Below are 15,026 nucleotides of genomic sequence, written 5' to 3'. Positions count from 1 at the left end.
GTAGAACTGCAGCAGCAGGAACTGCACGTGAAATCAAAACAGGCAGCTATACCTAAAACACTATCATATGTAACCAGAAAACAGGCTTTAGGGAGTGCTGGAATGACAGTGCTGCTCTAATAATGTGCCAAGTAGCATTGCAATGAGCTAATTGGCCACAGCAAGGAAGGAAGGTTAGCACCTCTCAGCAGTTTGGTTTAAATGATTGCATACAAAATAATTGGGGGAGGGGGGGGGGGGTGTAAAGTAGCTTCTAGCTGGCACTAAGCCACCTCGGTAGCTCTGTGGTTATGGTGCTCGACTGCTGACCCGACAGATGCGGGTTCAATCCCAGCTGCAGCAATCGCATTTCAATGGAGGCAGAATTCTAGAGACCCATGTACTGTGCAATGTCGGGGCACATTAAAGAATCCCAGGTGGTCGAAATTATCAGGAGCCCTCCACTACACCATCCCTCGTAGCCTGAGTCGCTTTGGAACATTAAACCCCATCAACCAAACCAGAGCCTTATTGCACTCTTTAAAGGAGTATAGACACCTAATTTTGGTGGCATGTTTTCTTCTCTGTAATGATGCGGAGGACACTACTATGCATGAATCGCCACGTGGTATTCACCTACGACTGCGAAATAATTTATAATCAAATTTTTCTGTCATGCTGTTTCAGTTTTAACAGCCAAACAATGATTGTGACGTCTGTGTGTGCTTATAGGTCGCATGAGGTAAAAAACTGCAACAATCAATTCTTCATTACCCCCACCCCTCAGGGCAAACCCATACGATCTCCTAAGCTACCTAGCCTCCTCAGTAGTTACTATACACTACGTCCATATGTCTCTCCATACTTCAAGTTGTTCCCGCATCAAAGAACTTACTCCGCCGGTCCTCTTTTCGTGCAAGGCCCGCCTTAGACGTTCCCAAGAGGTCTTCTTCAGTAAGATTTACGCTGACTCCGCATATACCCTATATATTCTGGCGAAATGGCGACGGCCCGACATCACCTCTGTAACGTGCTTGCACGGCGCGCTTCACTGCTGCGCAGACCTTACCCATTTACTCTGGCAATGCACTGCATTTGAAACTGGGAGAATGGCCATACAGTTCCTCCAGCACATAGATTACCGTACCGCACTGCTCACGGTTACCAACACACAGCTCTTGTTTGCTGCATATGGGAGCCAAAGTGCCCTGATCAGGGCAGTGTAAGCCCTTCTGGTTGGGTCCAGCAATAACAAAATGGACAATACACCGACTCGGACCTTGAGTGTGACTAACTTTCTTTCCCCATTTCCGCCCACAGTGGCCCTGTGTCTTCCTCTCAACATAAAGGACTTTCAATCAGTCAGTACTATCGTTGCTTCTACATTCGTTGTCATTCCAGCTCTTGAGGCAGGCTGGCTTCAGCACTGTAGTGAATTAAAACAGTGAAGCAGAGACTATATCACAGTTTTTTCATGCCTCACATGACTTATAAGCACACACTGACGTCACAGTCATCGTTCGGCTGTTGAAACAGAAACCGAAACAGAATGAGGAAGAAATTTGTTTATATAAACTGTTTAGCGCTCATGGGAGAATACCACGTGGTAATCCATGTATTATAATGCCTTACGCTTCATTATAAAGAAGAAATTGCACACCCAAAGGTTAGGTGTCTATACTCCATTAATGTCTCAGGAGTCATACGCAACAAATAGGATCATTCTACATTCAACGGTTGCGAAATGCAGCAGGGGGGAGTTACAGCAGCTGCACAAAAAGTTAAAGCTGAGAAAATCAGCCTTAAAATTTATTCCCGCGTTTGCTTCTTTATTGCCTCGTATGTTTTTGCTTTTGGTCAGAGAAACATAGCATTGCAACCAACAGAATTTCTAATATTCTGGTCTCTCCTTTTCATGGTGATACTAAGATGGTAGTGCTTCGACGTTGGAAACCAGTGGAATTCGCGATGCGCTGGAACCGTCAGAAGTGCTATTCATTCACAATTTTCTACAACCACACATAAAAAGAAGTCAGTTTCTAAATTTGTACTTCATATTTCTGTTCTGTTGCTGTTTTTCTTGTCGCACCCACACTCCAGGGCTCACTTGTCAGATCGCAGTAAAAGTTCAAGCACTCAAATAGTTGTTGAGTACAAAAATTCCTGGACATTTTGTCGTCTTCTGAGTGAAGAATTTATAGTGATACCTGTATTACACTCCCTTTGAGCATGCTCAGTCTTTGGCCAACATCGCCTGAGTGCTGAAGGCCCCTTTGTGTAACATTCTCATTGGTAAGTGTAAACAGTGGGATATTTATGGTTAGAGAAAGAGGTTACATCATGGGTTACATGCTCAGTAATAGGAGACAGCCATATCCTGGTGGCTGAGACTCTTCAACGCTCTTAACCATGCAGAAAGTCGCCGACACAGTTATTGCTATAAAACATCTGTGGTGGCCACAGTGCCATGAATAGCTTCCTGCAAGTTCGTGGAACTAGTTAGTAACTGCATATATGTCTGTTTAGTCCAGCACACATCAGCAGAGAAGTGTGTTGCATTTTGCCAGTGTATACCGAGCACTTCTGTTCAGGTGGTGAAGTATCAAGTTTCTTCTGCTTGTAAAATTAAACCTGATTGAAAGATTTCAAAGTATAGCTTTTTTTTTACAGGGGCTTGAGCAGTTCTTTGCTAAATATTTTTCTTTTAGCATGCACCTCTAGTGAAACTGGAAGTTACCTTGTCCACAGTGAGGGTGGAATAAAAAAATCTTCATAAATGTTACAGCTTTGTGAATGGCCTGGTTGTATTTACTACATCCGCTTTCCTCTTGCTCTTTCCAGGTTCGAGCAGTGCGTCTGACGTTTGTGGGCGAAATGGGATGGGAGTTGCACGTTCCATCAGCATCATGTGTTCCCGTGTATACAGCCATCATTCAAGCAGGCAAGGCCTTTGGTCTGGTCAACGCTGGGTACCGAGCCATCGACTCACTGAGCATGGAGAAAGGCAAGTGCCGAGATGAGCATGGCTTTCTGTTGCATGATTCCCTTTTTGCGTAGCTTAACACTGTTAGGGACATCGGGATAAAGGGGTGATGGTGTGAGAATGTGAAAGGAGCTAGCTGCAGTCTGGACAGGTGTCGATAGCTGCTGGGCATGCATAAAGGCCCATAATTTTGCTGCTGCTGTGGAGCATAATGCTGATTAAAAGACGTGAAATTGTTTTTTCGTATTTTGAGAGAGCAAAGAGTGAGAATAGCTGTCTGCTTCCACTGCATGACCTACAAACTTTAGGACAAAAAAGACATTCTTGGGAGTTTCATTACCTGTAATTTTTTAGCATGTGTTTTATGACTTGTCTTTGCTCTGTGAGTCTGCTGAAAGCAAACATACCCTGCAGCAGCACCCACAACAGAATGTTACGAGTAGCCATCCCACAAAGAAAGGCTGTCAAGTCCACCAAGCAGTTACATACTGTAGGCTGAGGTCAGTAGAAGAAGGCCTGCTCCGCACCACTGTCTGGTGCTGTCTGGTAGATACGCTGTACAGAACACCGTGTTCTGTACAGTGTTCTGTGTTGTGTTGTGTTCTGTACTCTGTATTGAACACAAGGGCAAGAAATCTCACATGAATGAAGCCACTCACTTCAGCGCTTGCTTACATTAAGTGCAATCTCTGAGAGGTTTTGATGAACTAAGTACATCGCTGCAGTCGTGGCAGGTACCAGAGAACTTGACGCTATTTAAGACTCTAATCAAAGTGATTATTTATAGACTTGCCATTGGCCGTAGGATCACACAGGCTACACAGCAGTATAGTTAAAAAGTAAGCATCGCAAGTAGCTGCATTTAAACTCCCGTTTAGTTACTCGTTGTTAGATACAGTCGTGTTTGCGGCAGATACAGCACCTCTTATTTTGAAGCAGCTGTTTGCTTGTCTTGCTTCAGCAGTACGACACCTTTTGTTTTGCATCTGCGCACATCGTACTCTGCCCAAGTGGTTAATCTTCAGGATAATACGCACAACATTCATCGAGTGCTAACACTTTTGTTGACTGAACTAGCTCTAAACAAAAGTAACACTTCCAAATTTGAAGTGTAATAGAGTGCACTTTAACAGAATCACATTCATATGCCACAGGCACCATCGCTTTACCACGCTGCAGTGCAAGCTTGGGCTCTCTTCTGATTCGTTTAAAACGTGCTTACTTGCACATAGCTTTGTTTAATGAGTTTGTTTTTCCTCAGTACAAGGAAAGGAGCAGCTGCAAAAAAGCTCCTTCGAAGAGCAGCTTGATGGAGCGACTGCCCCCATATTTGATGACATCTTGCAGCACGAGACAAGTCAGCACGTAGAAAGCAAACATACAGAGTTAATTAATGCAAGCAATTTTAATCAAAGCGAAAAAAAGAAAAAGCAACAAGTAGTTTAGGAAAAACCCATAGCATTCATACAAAGAACTACCTGAAAGGAAACAGTGTACACTCAAAGGACTTATGACTAGATGGAGTAGACAAATTGACACTGCAGCATGTAAGACATCGCCAGTAAGTCTGGGAGAGTTGAATTGCCCTTATGAAATTTGATATTTTGTTTATTAGTTGTAGGAGTGGAAAGTCTTGAAAGTCTTCCTTGTGGAACTCCTGGGGTGACATGCTTGACTGCGCTTGACTGCGGAGGAAACACCATTAATTTTGCCAAACTGTGTTCCATTGCTTAAGTAAGATGATATTAAAGAGTGGGCAGCACCACATACCCCATAGCAGTCTAGTTTATTGAGTAAAGTTTTATGATTAATACTGTCAAAAGCTTTCAAGAAGTCTAAGAAGATAAATAGTACTAGTTTCTTTTCTTCAGAATTATCTAAAATATACTCTTTTTGAGTGAGGTGCCACCATGGTGGCTCAGTGGTTATGGCACTCGGCTGCTGACCCGAAAGATGCGGTTTCGATCCCGGCTGCGGCGGTCGAAACTCGATGGATGCGAGACGCTAGAGGCCCGTGTACTGTACGATGTCAGTGCACGTTAAAGAACCCCAGGTGGTTGAAATTTCCAGAGCCCTTCACTACGGCGTCCCTCATAGCTTGAGTCGCTTTGAGACGTTAAACACCTATAAACCAAACCAAACCATCTTTTTGAATGAGAAGGGCAAGCTCCGTAGATATGGTTTTCCTAAACTCAAGTTGTGATGGTCGGTGAAGGATGTAAGACGTGGAAGAATTAGTTTTTCAAATCCTTTTGAGATGGTAGGTAAGACAGAAATTTGGTGATAGTTAGAAAAGTCATTTTTATCGCCCTTTTTAAATAATACTACGACCTTTGCAGACTGCATGTTGCGTGGGAATAACCTTTCTGATAAAGGTAAGTTAAAAATGTGGGTCAAACAGCTCAATGTGTCATGAATAAGAAATTTCACTGGCTTTATTTGAACACCCTGTGCTGTCTACAGATTTACTATTATATTAAGGCTTTAGAAAGCAGCAACCACCCCGCCTTCTGAAACAGGATTTTAAAAAAAGTAGTACAGCTATTGCAAGGTTAAGTGAGTGGAAAGTCTTTGCAAGGTGATGAAGATTGAGCTACAGAAGTGAACCGGTTCTTACATGCGTCCTATGACTGAGTTTAATTTCTTCCAAGTCACTTCAGACCTACTGCTGGCTGAGGCAAAGAGATTCTGATAATGCAATTTTTTGGCAGCACGAAGCTCCCTTGTCACTTTGCTTGTGAACGATTTGAAGGCTTTCAACTCTTCCGGGCATTTGGTTTTCAAAAAGTGGTTGATCACGCCTTTTTATGCGACAAAGTAATTGACTGTTTTGCCATGGTTTACAAGCTTGCCGTGGATGATTGTGTACTTTGTAAGGAAAACAAGTAGAATGTATTTGCCTAAATCTTACAATAAGTTTGTCGTAGGCTGCTTCAGGGTTTGTTTCACTTAAAACTGCTCTTCAATGTGTGCAAGCTTTGTGCTCGAGAAAGTTGGAAAGCGTAGAAGGATTAATGTCCCTATAAGTATATTGTTTAGACCTCCTTTTAAGATTAAGTGCCCGCTGCTGTGGCTCAGTGGTTACGGCGCTCGGCTGCTGGCCCGAAAGACGCGGGTTCGATCCCAGCTGCGGCGGCTGAATTTCGATGAAGGCGAAATTCTAGAGGCCCGTGTACTGTGCGATGTCAGTGCACATTAAAGAACCCCAGGTGGTCGAAATTTCCGGAGCCCTCCACTACGGCGTCCCTCATAGCCTGAGTCGCTTTGGGACGTTAAACCCCAATAAACGAAATAAAATGAAGATTAAGTGCATGGTTCACTGATAGAAAAAGAGGTAGGTGATCGCTGATCTGTAGACTAATTACTCCGGATGTTAGGTGACCTGGATGATGATTTATAATGAAAACAACTAGTACTGTTTCTGTTTGTTCAGTTGCTCTCAGCGAATTTACACTGTTCAGATAGCAATGAACATGTAACGCTATATCTAGTTCTCGCTTCGCAATGCTGTCTGATATTTATATTTAGTATACCACAGAGTACAATGTCGAACTTATGATGGTTCACAAATTCGAGAAGAGAATCTAAAAAAGAAAATAATACACTCGTATTGCCAGAGCGAGGACAATAACACAGTAGATGCATATGAATGAAATTTGAGCGTAAGTACCTCGTAATGAATGTTAATAGTACAACAAAATTCATCCAGCTGTTCACATTCCATATCTTCTAAGACCAACAGCGATACACCACCCCCTCGTTTACCCTGGCAGTTCAGGCAGTAACTCTTAAATGTTGGTATGTTAAATGCATTGTCAGCTGTACAAAACCAGGTTTCCGAGAACATGACAACATGAATCAGTAGCTTTACTTGAGAAAGAAAACACTCGATGTCATCCTGCTTCCTTCTGCATGAGCTCAGATTAAAATGAACAAAGTTTAAACATTGCCACGAACTACTGCAGAGAAAAGTGAGGTCTGAAGTACAGACTGCATTTTGCAGAAAATGAGACATTGAAGAAGAGAACAGAAAATAACTGGACAAAAGTCAAAATGGTGTTTACATCACGAGTTCACCGATTTAGTGAAATCCTCTGTGCTACGAATGACTACTACACTCTCCCCTTCTGCTTTCCTGACAAATACACGGCTACCGGCATGCCACGTGAAGCGATAGCTGTTTTGTGTTGCCCAGTCCCGGGTGAAGTGCAGAAGGTTTCTGTTGTACTTTTCCAAGTTTTCAGATATGGAAAAAAAAGAGTTTGCTGTTTTCAAAGACTTCCGTTCCTCGAGCCACTTGTCGCGAAGGGCCTGCCGCGAGAAATGCTCAAGAATTGTGGGAACTTTCCCCAATTTGGCAGGAAGTTGATTGGAGCTCTGGAAATTTGAGTGTTCCAGGCACTTCATCCTGGGAAACGGGAATACCGTGCACTTCATTGTTGTGCTTCCTGCTATATAGCTCCAGTTTATCTAACATTTTCAGCTGCTTAGCGGTGTGTCTATAGCGGCTTTCCTCTTCTAGCTTCTGGGCACGCTTTTTAAGGTTGCCGATTTCCTTGTCCTGTTGTTCCTTCTTCTCTAAGGTGGCATCATATTTTGCTGGCATCATTTCGATAGATGCCTGGACTTCGTCAACTTGAGATGACAAACGCCAAGTGCGTCCAACTTTTGAACAATATCTGCGAGATTTGCAGTGAGGTCTACATCGACGGACACTTTTCCTCCTGATTTTGCCTTCGAGTTGCTGCTGCACAGCACGTATCGCCACGATTTGCGACCGGCTTCACCTTTAGGTTTAAGGTTGTCTCTGACCATCCCGAGCAAGTACCAAGGTGATAACTGCACTTACCTTCAGCGCACAGCAGGAACTGGTCATCAGCAGTTACGGCTTCGTCGCAAGGTGGGCATATCTTAGACATATTGGGCACAATGCAAGAATGATCACAGGAAACAAACAAGCAGTTTGGCAGCAGCTACGAAGTACGAGAGGTCAAAAACAGATGAACAAAAAACTTCTGACAGCACCGATCTGGAAAACGAAGTAGGAGCAAATTAGGTGGGCATCCTTGTAATACCGCTGCTGCCGCCAAAATGCCTCGTTTGTGATTGCAGTCACCAGGAGCACAGCACAAGCGCGCAGATAATATGACATCAGTCTTCACTCCATGTGAGGCTGAAGCAGCTCTTGGTAAAAAAGGGCTTGGTTTCTGGCCTGGGAGGAGCTGATTAGGTGTGCATCCTCGCAATACTGCCACTGCCGCCAAAATATATAAGCTGACAATACAAAAATGCCAGTGCAGTTGACGCTTCGAACACTGCTGCCATCGTGCACCATTTGACACCTACTTAACAGCCAGCAGTGGTCTGTAGGCAAGCACCCTTGAGAGCACGGATGCAGCTTTTCATGGCGCTGCCACATCTGTGCGCTGCTCCCTCTTCAGGTGTTGCACAGTCCCACTAGCTTCACACCAAAAGTCCTCTGTGGTGGTGTATTGAGATACAGTTGAGCGCACTTATAACGAACCTGACAGTCACATGGGTTGCGTTTCTTGTATCCGAAATTCGTAGTAAGTGGACTTGCCCTAGTACGGCCAGAAAACACACTGGTACAAAAGTGCAGTTTATTTCTTTAAAAGTACCATTGAGCTGTGTTTGTTTCTTCTAACCATACTCTATCAAGCCGATTTCTATAAGCTCCCAACTGCGGTCATGTGCTGCTAGCCGAGATCTTTGCTGCGTATGGGAGCGATTGAAGCGTTCATGGCAACTGATTACACTAAGTTAGCAGCATTCTCATCTTTGTGCCTCTACAAAGTTGTAAGGACGCAGAGCCGAAGCTACTGTCACACACGTGCATCTGCCGTCTGTGCACTTGCCTGCATGCGTTGGCCCTGAGGAGGGCGGAGCTTGAATTGCACAGGCAACATACGCCACATGACCGGGTGAGCCAGGAGTGCCTTCCTCGATTGGTATTCAGACATCTCAAGTCGCTGTCTTTGGTTGATCACTGGCTGTGTGCAGTGGTTTCGCTTTCAATGCTGCCCCTGTGTCATGTTTGCCAGGCTTCTGCTTCCAGTTTAGATGCTGTACCCAACCAGCTCAGGTGCACACACCAGTGGACCTTTTGGCCTGTTGGGACGTGCTTGGCTGGAGGTTAACTGTAATTTCAATGCAATTTTTTTTTTTTAAGAGCCGGCACTTTATTTTGGGGCATCATGGGAACTGGGAGACGCTCTTCGGTTTCTGCACTGATGGGAAATGAACGTTTTTTGACAGCAGGGGCGAGTTTACGGCACCTCCTAGTTCATTGTAACCGAGTGGTGCTGCCACGGTTGTTCGTTTTATCTGAGACACAGTTCCATAGCCCTAACACATTTTTTGATCTCCACACTTAGTTCCAGTAGCTCGCTTCGTATCAAGTGAGCTGCCATTTAGAAGTGTCAGGTCAGAAATATCCCATTGAGTTTAGTTGAGGTTGTTGTTAGCTACTGGTGGGATTAGCCTTGCGATTATTCTGCCGGCAATTGCTCCACTGTAGCGACACTTAGGTGCAAATTTGGCTCATGAATTTTAGGCATAGATCTGTGACCTGGCAGATATACATTGCCACGCACACAGTCACTGGCAATCATAGTGAACTGCTGCTTTTATCATCTAGAGTCTAGATCAAAGTTGTGAAGGAATTTTAGAAGAAAGCGGGAAGTTTGTTTCTTAAATGACTGTTTTCCGCGCAGGTAAATGATTTCTTAATGGAAACCATATGGCGCTCCCACCCTCTTGTGGGAAGCGAGTAGGACACACTTTTTCACATTGTAATCTGGGCAGCACCTATAATAATGTTCCGCACCTCTGCACACACCACACGAAGAACACAGCGGAGACTATACCAAGCCTTTCTTATGCTTCTACGCTGGGGTACAAGCAGAACCTGTGTGAATGCAGTGTAGTAAAGTAGCTTGAGGTTTCTCTAGTCCCTTAGTCACAAATTGCTGGTTGGGCGGACACCACAGGGATCTCAAATGGCTGAGCACCGGTTCCTTGAAAAATCTCTTGACAGTTTGAGGGACTTTTCTCGATGGATTCCCAGACAGCACTTCATTGCTTAGGCTGTCCACCACCTCATTGCCCAGGACTCCTTTGTGCGAAGGTACCTGTTGGAAAAGTATAGAGAAACCTCTGCTGAGCAGATTATGCAACAGGCGCAGAGAGCTAACAGACAACCCTGCAGAGGGGAACCACACTAGTACCTTTGAAGGACAGATTTGGAATCCGTCAGGATGATAACAAGCGAGCCGGACAAGACCGTGGCTTCCATAAGGCCGCCTCAATGGCAATGCACATCATGGAGCACACGGCTCAAGTGAGAAAGTCAGGCCAGGCAGTATTCAAAGATGAAATATCGAATGCCGCTGCAGAAGCTCCGCTGACCTTGGCCACAGAACCTTCGGCGAAAACTCCGAGATGGTGAACGTATTCTGTTTCAGAATACTCCAGTACAAATGAGCACGTTTCTGCCAAAGGGGTGCTCCGCTTAGTGCCAACACAAGGAATGGTCAATGTACGATTGAGTCTCTTAGATGGCCAAGGTGGGCTTAACCGCTGGCTTTGTCTGCAAAAGTTAAGCAGTATCCCATCTTTTATGCGCATCAGATCACTACCTTATATTCTCTGCCACCTCTTGAAGCTCTTTTTGAAGGTGCAGTGAAGATTAGCACTTTCTTTATCGGTGTATTAAGCATTGCACAATCATGAAAGGTGTCTATGTCATCTCAAAGGTTCTCCTTGGGGCTATGCCAGCAATGTGACAAAGCTGACTCATCATGCCAGCCATACAAAAAGGCAGAATAGATGGTATCTAGGTGTATTCTGTTTTAGAATCTGACAGACTACTCATGAGGGACAAAGTGAAGTCATGCTGCTCACAACTAGAGGCAGGTGTAATAAGGTGCAAAATGGTGACAGTGCCTTCCCCCTCACCTAGTGTAGCGGGGAATTCTTGTTAAGAAACTGGTCTTTTATTTTTTTGGCCATGATGTGCCTTCTGTATATGATGAATAGCTTTTTACTTGTCGGTGCTCCATTTTTAGCTATGAGTCATGCTCTGGATCAGTTCTTTGGGTCCTCAAAGGGGTTGACACATCAAATTTTCGATGGTGTGTTTTTTCACTGTGAATGGTGCATACAATTAGTAAACATAGATCTCCACATAAAATTCACATGCGCCAAGGAAATAATTTTTTAATTGCTCTTATCTCCAGTATAGTTTCTACAGCCAAATGGTAGCTATGACATCACAAGTAAGCTTGAATCGCGTGAGGCATGCAAAAGCTGCAGTATAATAGCTGTTTGTTGACTTGCTGTCATTCCGGCTCCTGGAGCAGGCTAGCATATGGGTTTGAGGGAATAAAATGTCAAAGCAGTGATTATAGTGCTGTTTTTGGTGTGCCTCGCATGATCTCAACTTTACTTGTGGCGTCATAGTCAATGTTTGGCTGCTCGAACTAATTCCAAAATTACATGACATAACAAATTCAATAATAAATTATTTACCTAGTGGAGGTGAATTTTACGTGATGGCTCATGTTAACTAATGTCTGGCACATCAGTGCACACGAACAGAACAAAAGTTTGGTGTCTCCACTGCTCTGATGTGCAGCAAAATGATGCTTTTGCGTTTTGCTGGTATCAAAGCCTTGACTGTCTCCTTGGAGAGGAGCTGCTCATAGATCAGTCTATGGGAACAATGCCTCGCACTGTGGGCTTCCCTTCCATAATGAACTGCGCAGCCCTATAATCGGGTACAACTCAAGACTGAAGCGGCAGATACCCCTCAAAGGAAGCCCTCTAGCCAATTGCATTGACCGATTTTCATGGCGCCACGGTTAATCCAATTAAGCCATGGTTATTCCCCATTCGTATGCCAACCCCTGCAATTTCACGCTGGTCGGCCCAAGGGATTCGGTCAAGGGTGAGAACCGGTTGACGCCATTGGCTGCAGGGGCTCCTTTGAGAGGCATTTGTCATTTTGTTCTTGAACTGTAGCCAAATATAGAAGTGTCGATCTTTGTAACCACCTCCATCAACAACACGACGTGCTACAAAGAAAGAATACTCTTATGTGAGTGCTGCTGCCTGTCACTGCCCATTTCAAAGGGAGCACTCCTAACGTCCATCTATCCTTCCATCCATCGTTGTTCCGAGTTACATTCACCCCAGCTGGCATCTTTTGTATTCTGCCGTGTGCACTTCTCCAAAAAACTTTGCACGCCCATCAGCTCATCTTTTCTGTGTGTGGAAGATACGTGATGTGACTTATGATGGCAATGGCCATTGCCTAGTGCTGCTGCACATACACCGGTACAAAGCAGCGAGACTTGGTGGCAGAGCGGCGAATTTCAGCAGTGTGGCTTTGTTGCGGCCGCTTTAGTGTTCAGTCACCTCTTGTTATCAGACAATTAGACCTGCACCAGTACACTGCACAGTGGTGCCTAGATGCATTTCTGTGGTGCTGAAGCTTGTAATAAGTGAGAGACATACCCTACAACACCCTTTTCTTTTCCACAGCTCCTACCATGCAGGCTTTCACTGAATTGATTTAGATGCATGATGACGAAGTGAGCGTCGGCAGCTTCTTCACTGAAACCGCTCTAGAAAAACAAACTTTGCGTGCACAATAGTTCGGATAGATTTTTAATACTGGCTAGTTTTGTGAGCCACTTCCTGGCGATGGGTGAAATTTTCTGCAAACCAGGGACCATATAGTACAGGTAAAGAATCAAGGGACTTTAGAAACAAGGGAGAGAGGAAGGAAGGAAGGAAGGAAGGAATGAATGAATGAATGAAAGAAAGAATAAATGAATGAATGAAATAAGGAAGGAAGGAGTGAATGAATGAAATAAGGAAGGAATGAATGAAATAAGGAAGGAATGAATGAAATAAGGAAGGAATGAATGAAATAAGGAATGAATGAAAGAAGGAAGGAATGAATGAAAGAAGGAAGGAATGAATGAAGGAAGGAATGAATGAAAGAAGGAAGGAATGAAAGAAGGAAGGAATGAATGAAAGAAGGAAGGAAAATATGAACAAAGATATAAAATTTATTATGTAAATAAGACAAATAAATAACCAAGAAAGCTCAGAGTATTGCACCTGCGCTCAAAAAATAAGTTCCAGAGTTCCTGCTCGTGTGGTTAGCGCTTTAGCGGCATTTTCCAATCGCACGGAAATTCGCCAGAAAATCGAGGCACCAAGCGAGATCAGCGGTGCTTCCTGGAAACGTTTATGGTTTATTGGGGTTTAACGTCCGAAAGCGACTCGGGCTACGAGGGACGCCGTAGTGAAGGGCTCCGGAAATTTCTACCGCCTGGGGTTCTTTAACGTGCACGACATCGCGCAGTACACGGTCCTCTGGAATTTCGCCTCCATTGAAATGCGGCCGCCGCGGCCGGGATCGAACCTGCGTCTTTCGCGTCAGCAGCCGAGCGCCATAATCACTGAGCCACCGCGGCGCCCTCCTGGAAACGTTTTATGCGTATATATGTTATTTATATACGTGCAGGCTGCAAGTAGGCTCACTTCCGACGGTGACAGTTTTGCGCGATGAATAAAAAAAAAAACAATGAAGTACGGGTACCTCGCTCTTGGTGCCCGCGTGCTTCACGTCACGCTCGGACACCTGGTACAGCCTCCAGGTTGTGGGGGGGCCATGTTAAGCGCATGGCGCCGTGTGCATATACCTGCAAAGACTGCGGATGGCTTTAACGCGTGAATGCACTCGTTCACGCTTACAAGAAGCAAGTTGCCGGTAAGAATGCGGGCAGCGCCTTGTAGACGCGCGACTGTCGCCCCTTAGAGCAGTGTGGGACAGTCTGCGCTCACGTCTCTGTATGACGATCGGGAGGCTGATAGACGCGCCGCGCGATTGCTTCATCACTACTGCGCCGATTTATTCCTGTCTGCATAACCGTAACTGGCTTTACATAAAAGCAGCGAAATTACCGCATCTGCATCAAAGTCTGCATCATATCTCCCCAGGTGGAAATTTCACAAGTGGGACCACTTAAAGTGGGTTATTGGACAGGGACCACTTGGCAAAGTGGGACCACTTGACAACGGGACCATTAGAAAAAATTGAAATTTTAATTAGAACCATGAAATTCGATATTTCAGATGGTTCCAACTGGGTTTTGAAATTGGTTCCAATTGTGCATTTGCATATTATTAAGGTGCAAAAGGAAAACTGACCTGTGAGGACTGCAGGGCGGCGCTGGGCCTGGTGCCAACATTTTCACAGGAGAATTGAACCTGAGAATCACGTACATCGTACATCACACAGAAGAAAGAATACTTTTTTGCTTCCATATATATACCCTACTTTTGAGACTGTCTGGGGACAGTGGCACTTGCCTATTGAGCGCAGTTATTTCATATAATTTCGACCACAGTGATTGAGCAAATGACGAGTACAATTTAGTAGGTTAAGCCCCGCCGCGGTGGCTCAGTGGTTACGGCGTTCGGCTGCTGAGCCGAAAGACGCGGGTGCGATCCCGGCCGCGGCGGCCGAATTTCGATGGAGGCGAAATTCTAGACGCCCGTGTGCTGTGCGATGTCAGTGCACGTCAAAGAACCCCAGGTGGTCGAAATTTCCGGAGCCCTTCACTACGGCGTCTCACATAGCCTGAGTCGCTTTGGGACGTTAAAACCTCAATAAACCAAACAAATTTAGTAGGTTAAGCTGCTGACAGCCCTTATTTTAAGAATTGTATTATAGCTCTGCCTTGTTTGTTTAATATGCAGATGTTCACACGGATCATGGCTCCACTTGATGCTTAGCTGTGGCCACTTGCAGTCTAGTGGTCCGACTTTGAAAACCACTTGCTTTCGAAAGGCACCACTTGAAAGAAAGTGGGACCACTTGTAAAAACCACCTGCTTTCAAATGGTGCCACTTGAAAGCAAGTGGGACCATTTGCAAAACCGCCTGCTTTCAAGTGGCACCGCTTGAAAGCAAGGGGGACCATTTGTAAAACCACTTGCTTCGAAGTGGCACCACTTGAAAACAAGTG

General features: G+C 44.9%; 1 protein-coding gene across 2 annotated transcripts in view; it reads left to right on the top strand.

Annotated features, from left to right (window-relative positions):
• Sardh (Sarcosine dehydrogenase) overlaps positions 1-15,026 on the top strand; it is an 85,863-nt gene that overhangs the window by 46,332 nt on the left and 24,505 nt on the right. For both annotated transcript variants that reach the window (XM_089583270.1, XM_089583269.1), the window contains exon 17: positions 2,821-2,983. In XM_089583270.1, coding sequence (XP_089439396.1) covers positions 2,821-2,983 — 163 coding nt within the window. The remainder of the gene's footprint in view (positions 1-2,820; positions 2,984-15,026) is intronic.

This window comes from Amblyomma mixtum, chromosome 3 (assembly GCF_055824585.1).
Source record: "Amblyomma mixtum isolate Tamu chromosome 3, ASM5582458v1, whole genome shotgun sequence".
NCBI classification, from domain to species: Eukaryota; Metazoa; Arthropoda; class Arachnida; order Ixodida; family Ixodidae; genus Amblyomma; species Amblyomma mixtum.
Note: the sequence above shows the minus strand (reverse complement) of the source record. Positions and strands in the feature narration are given on the sequence as shown.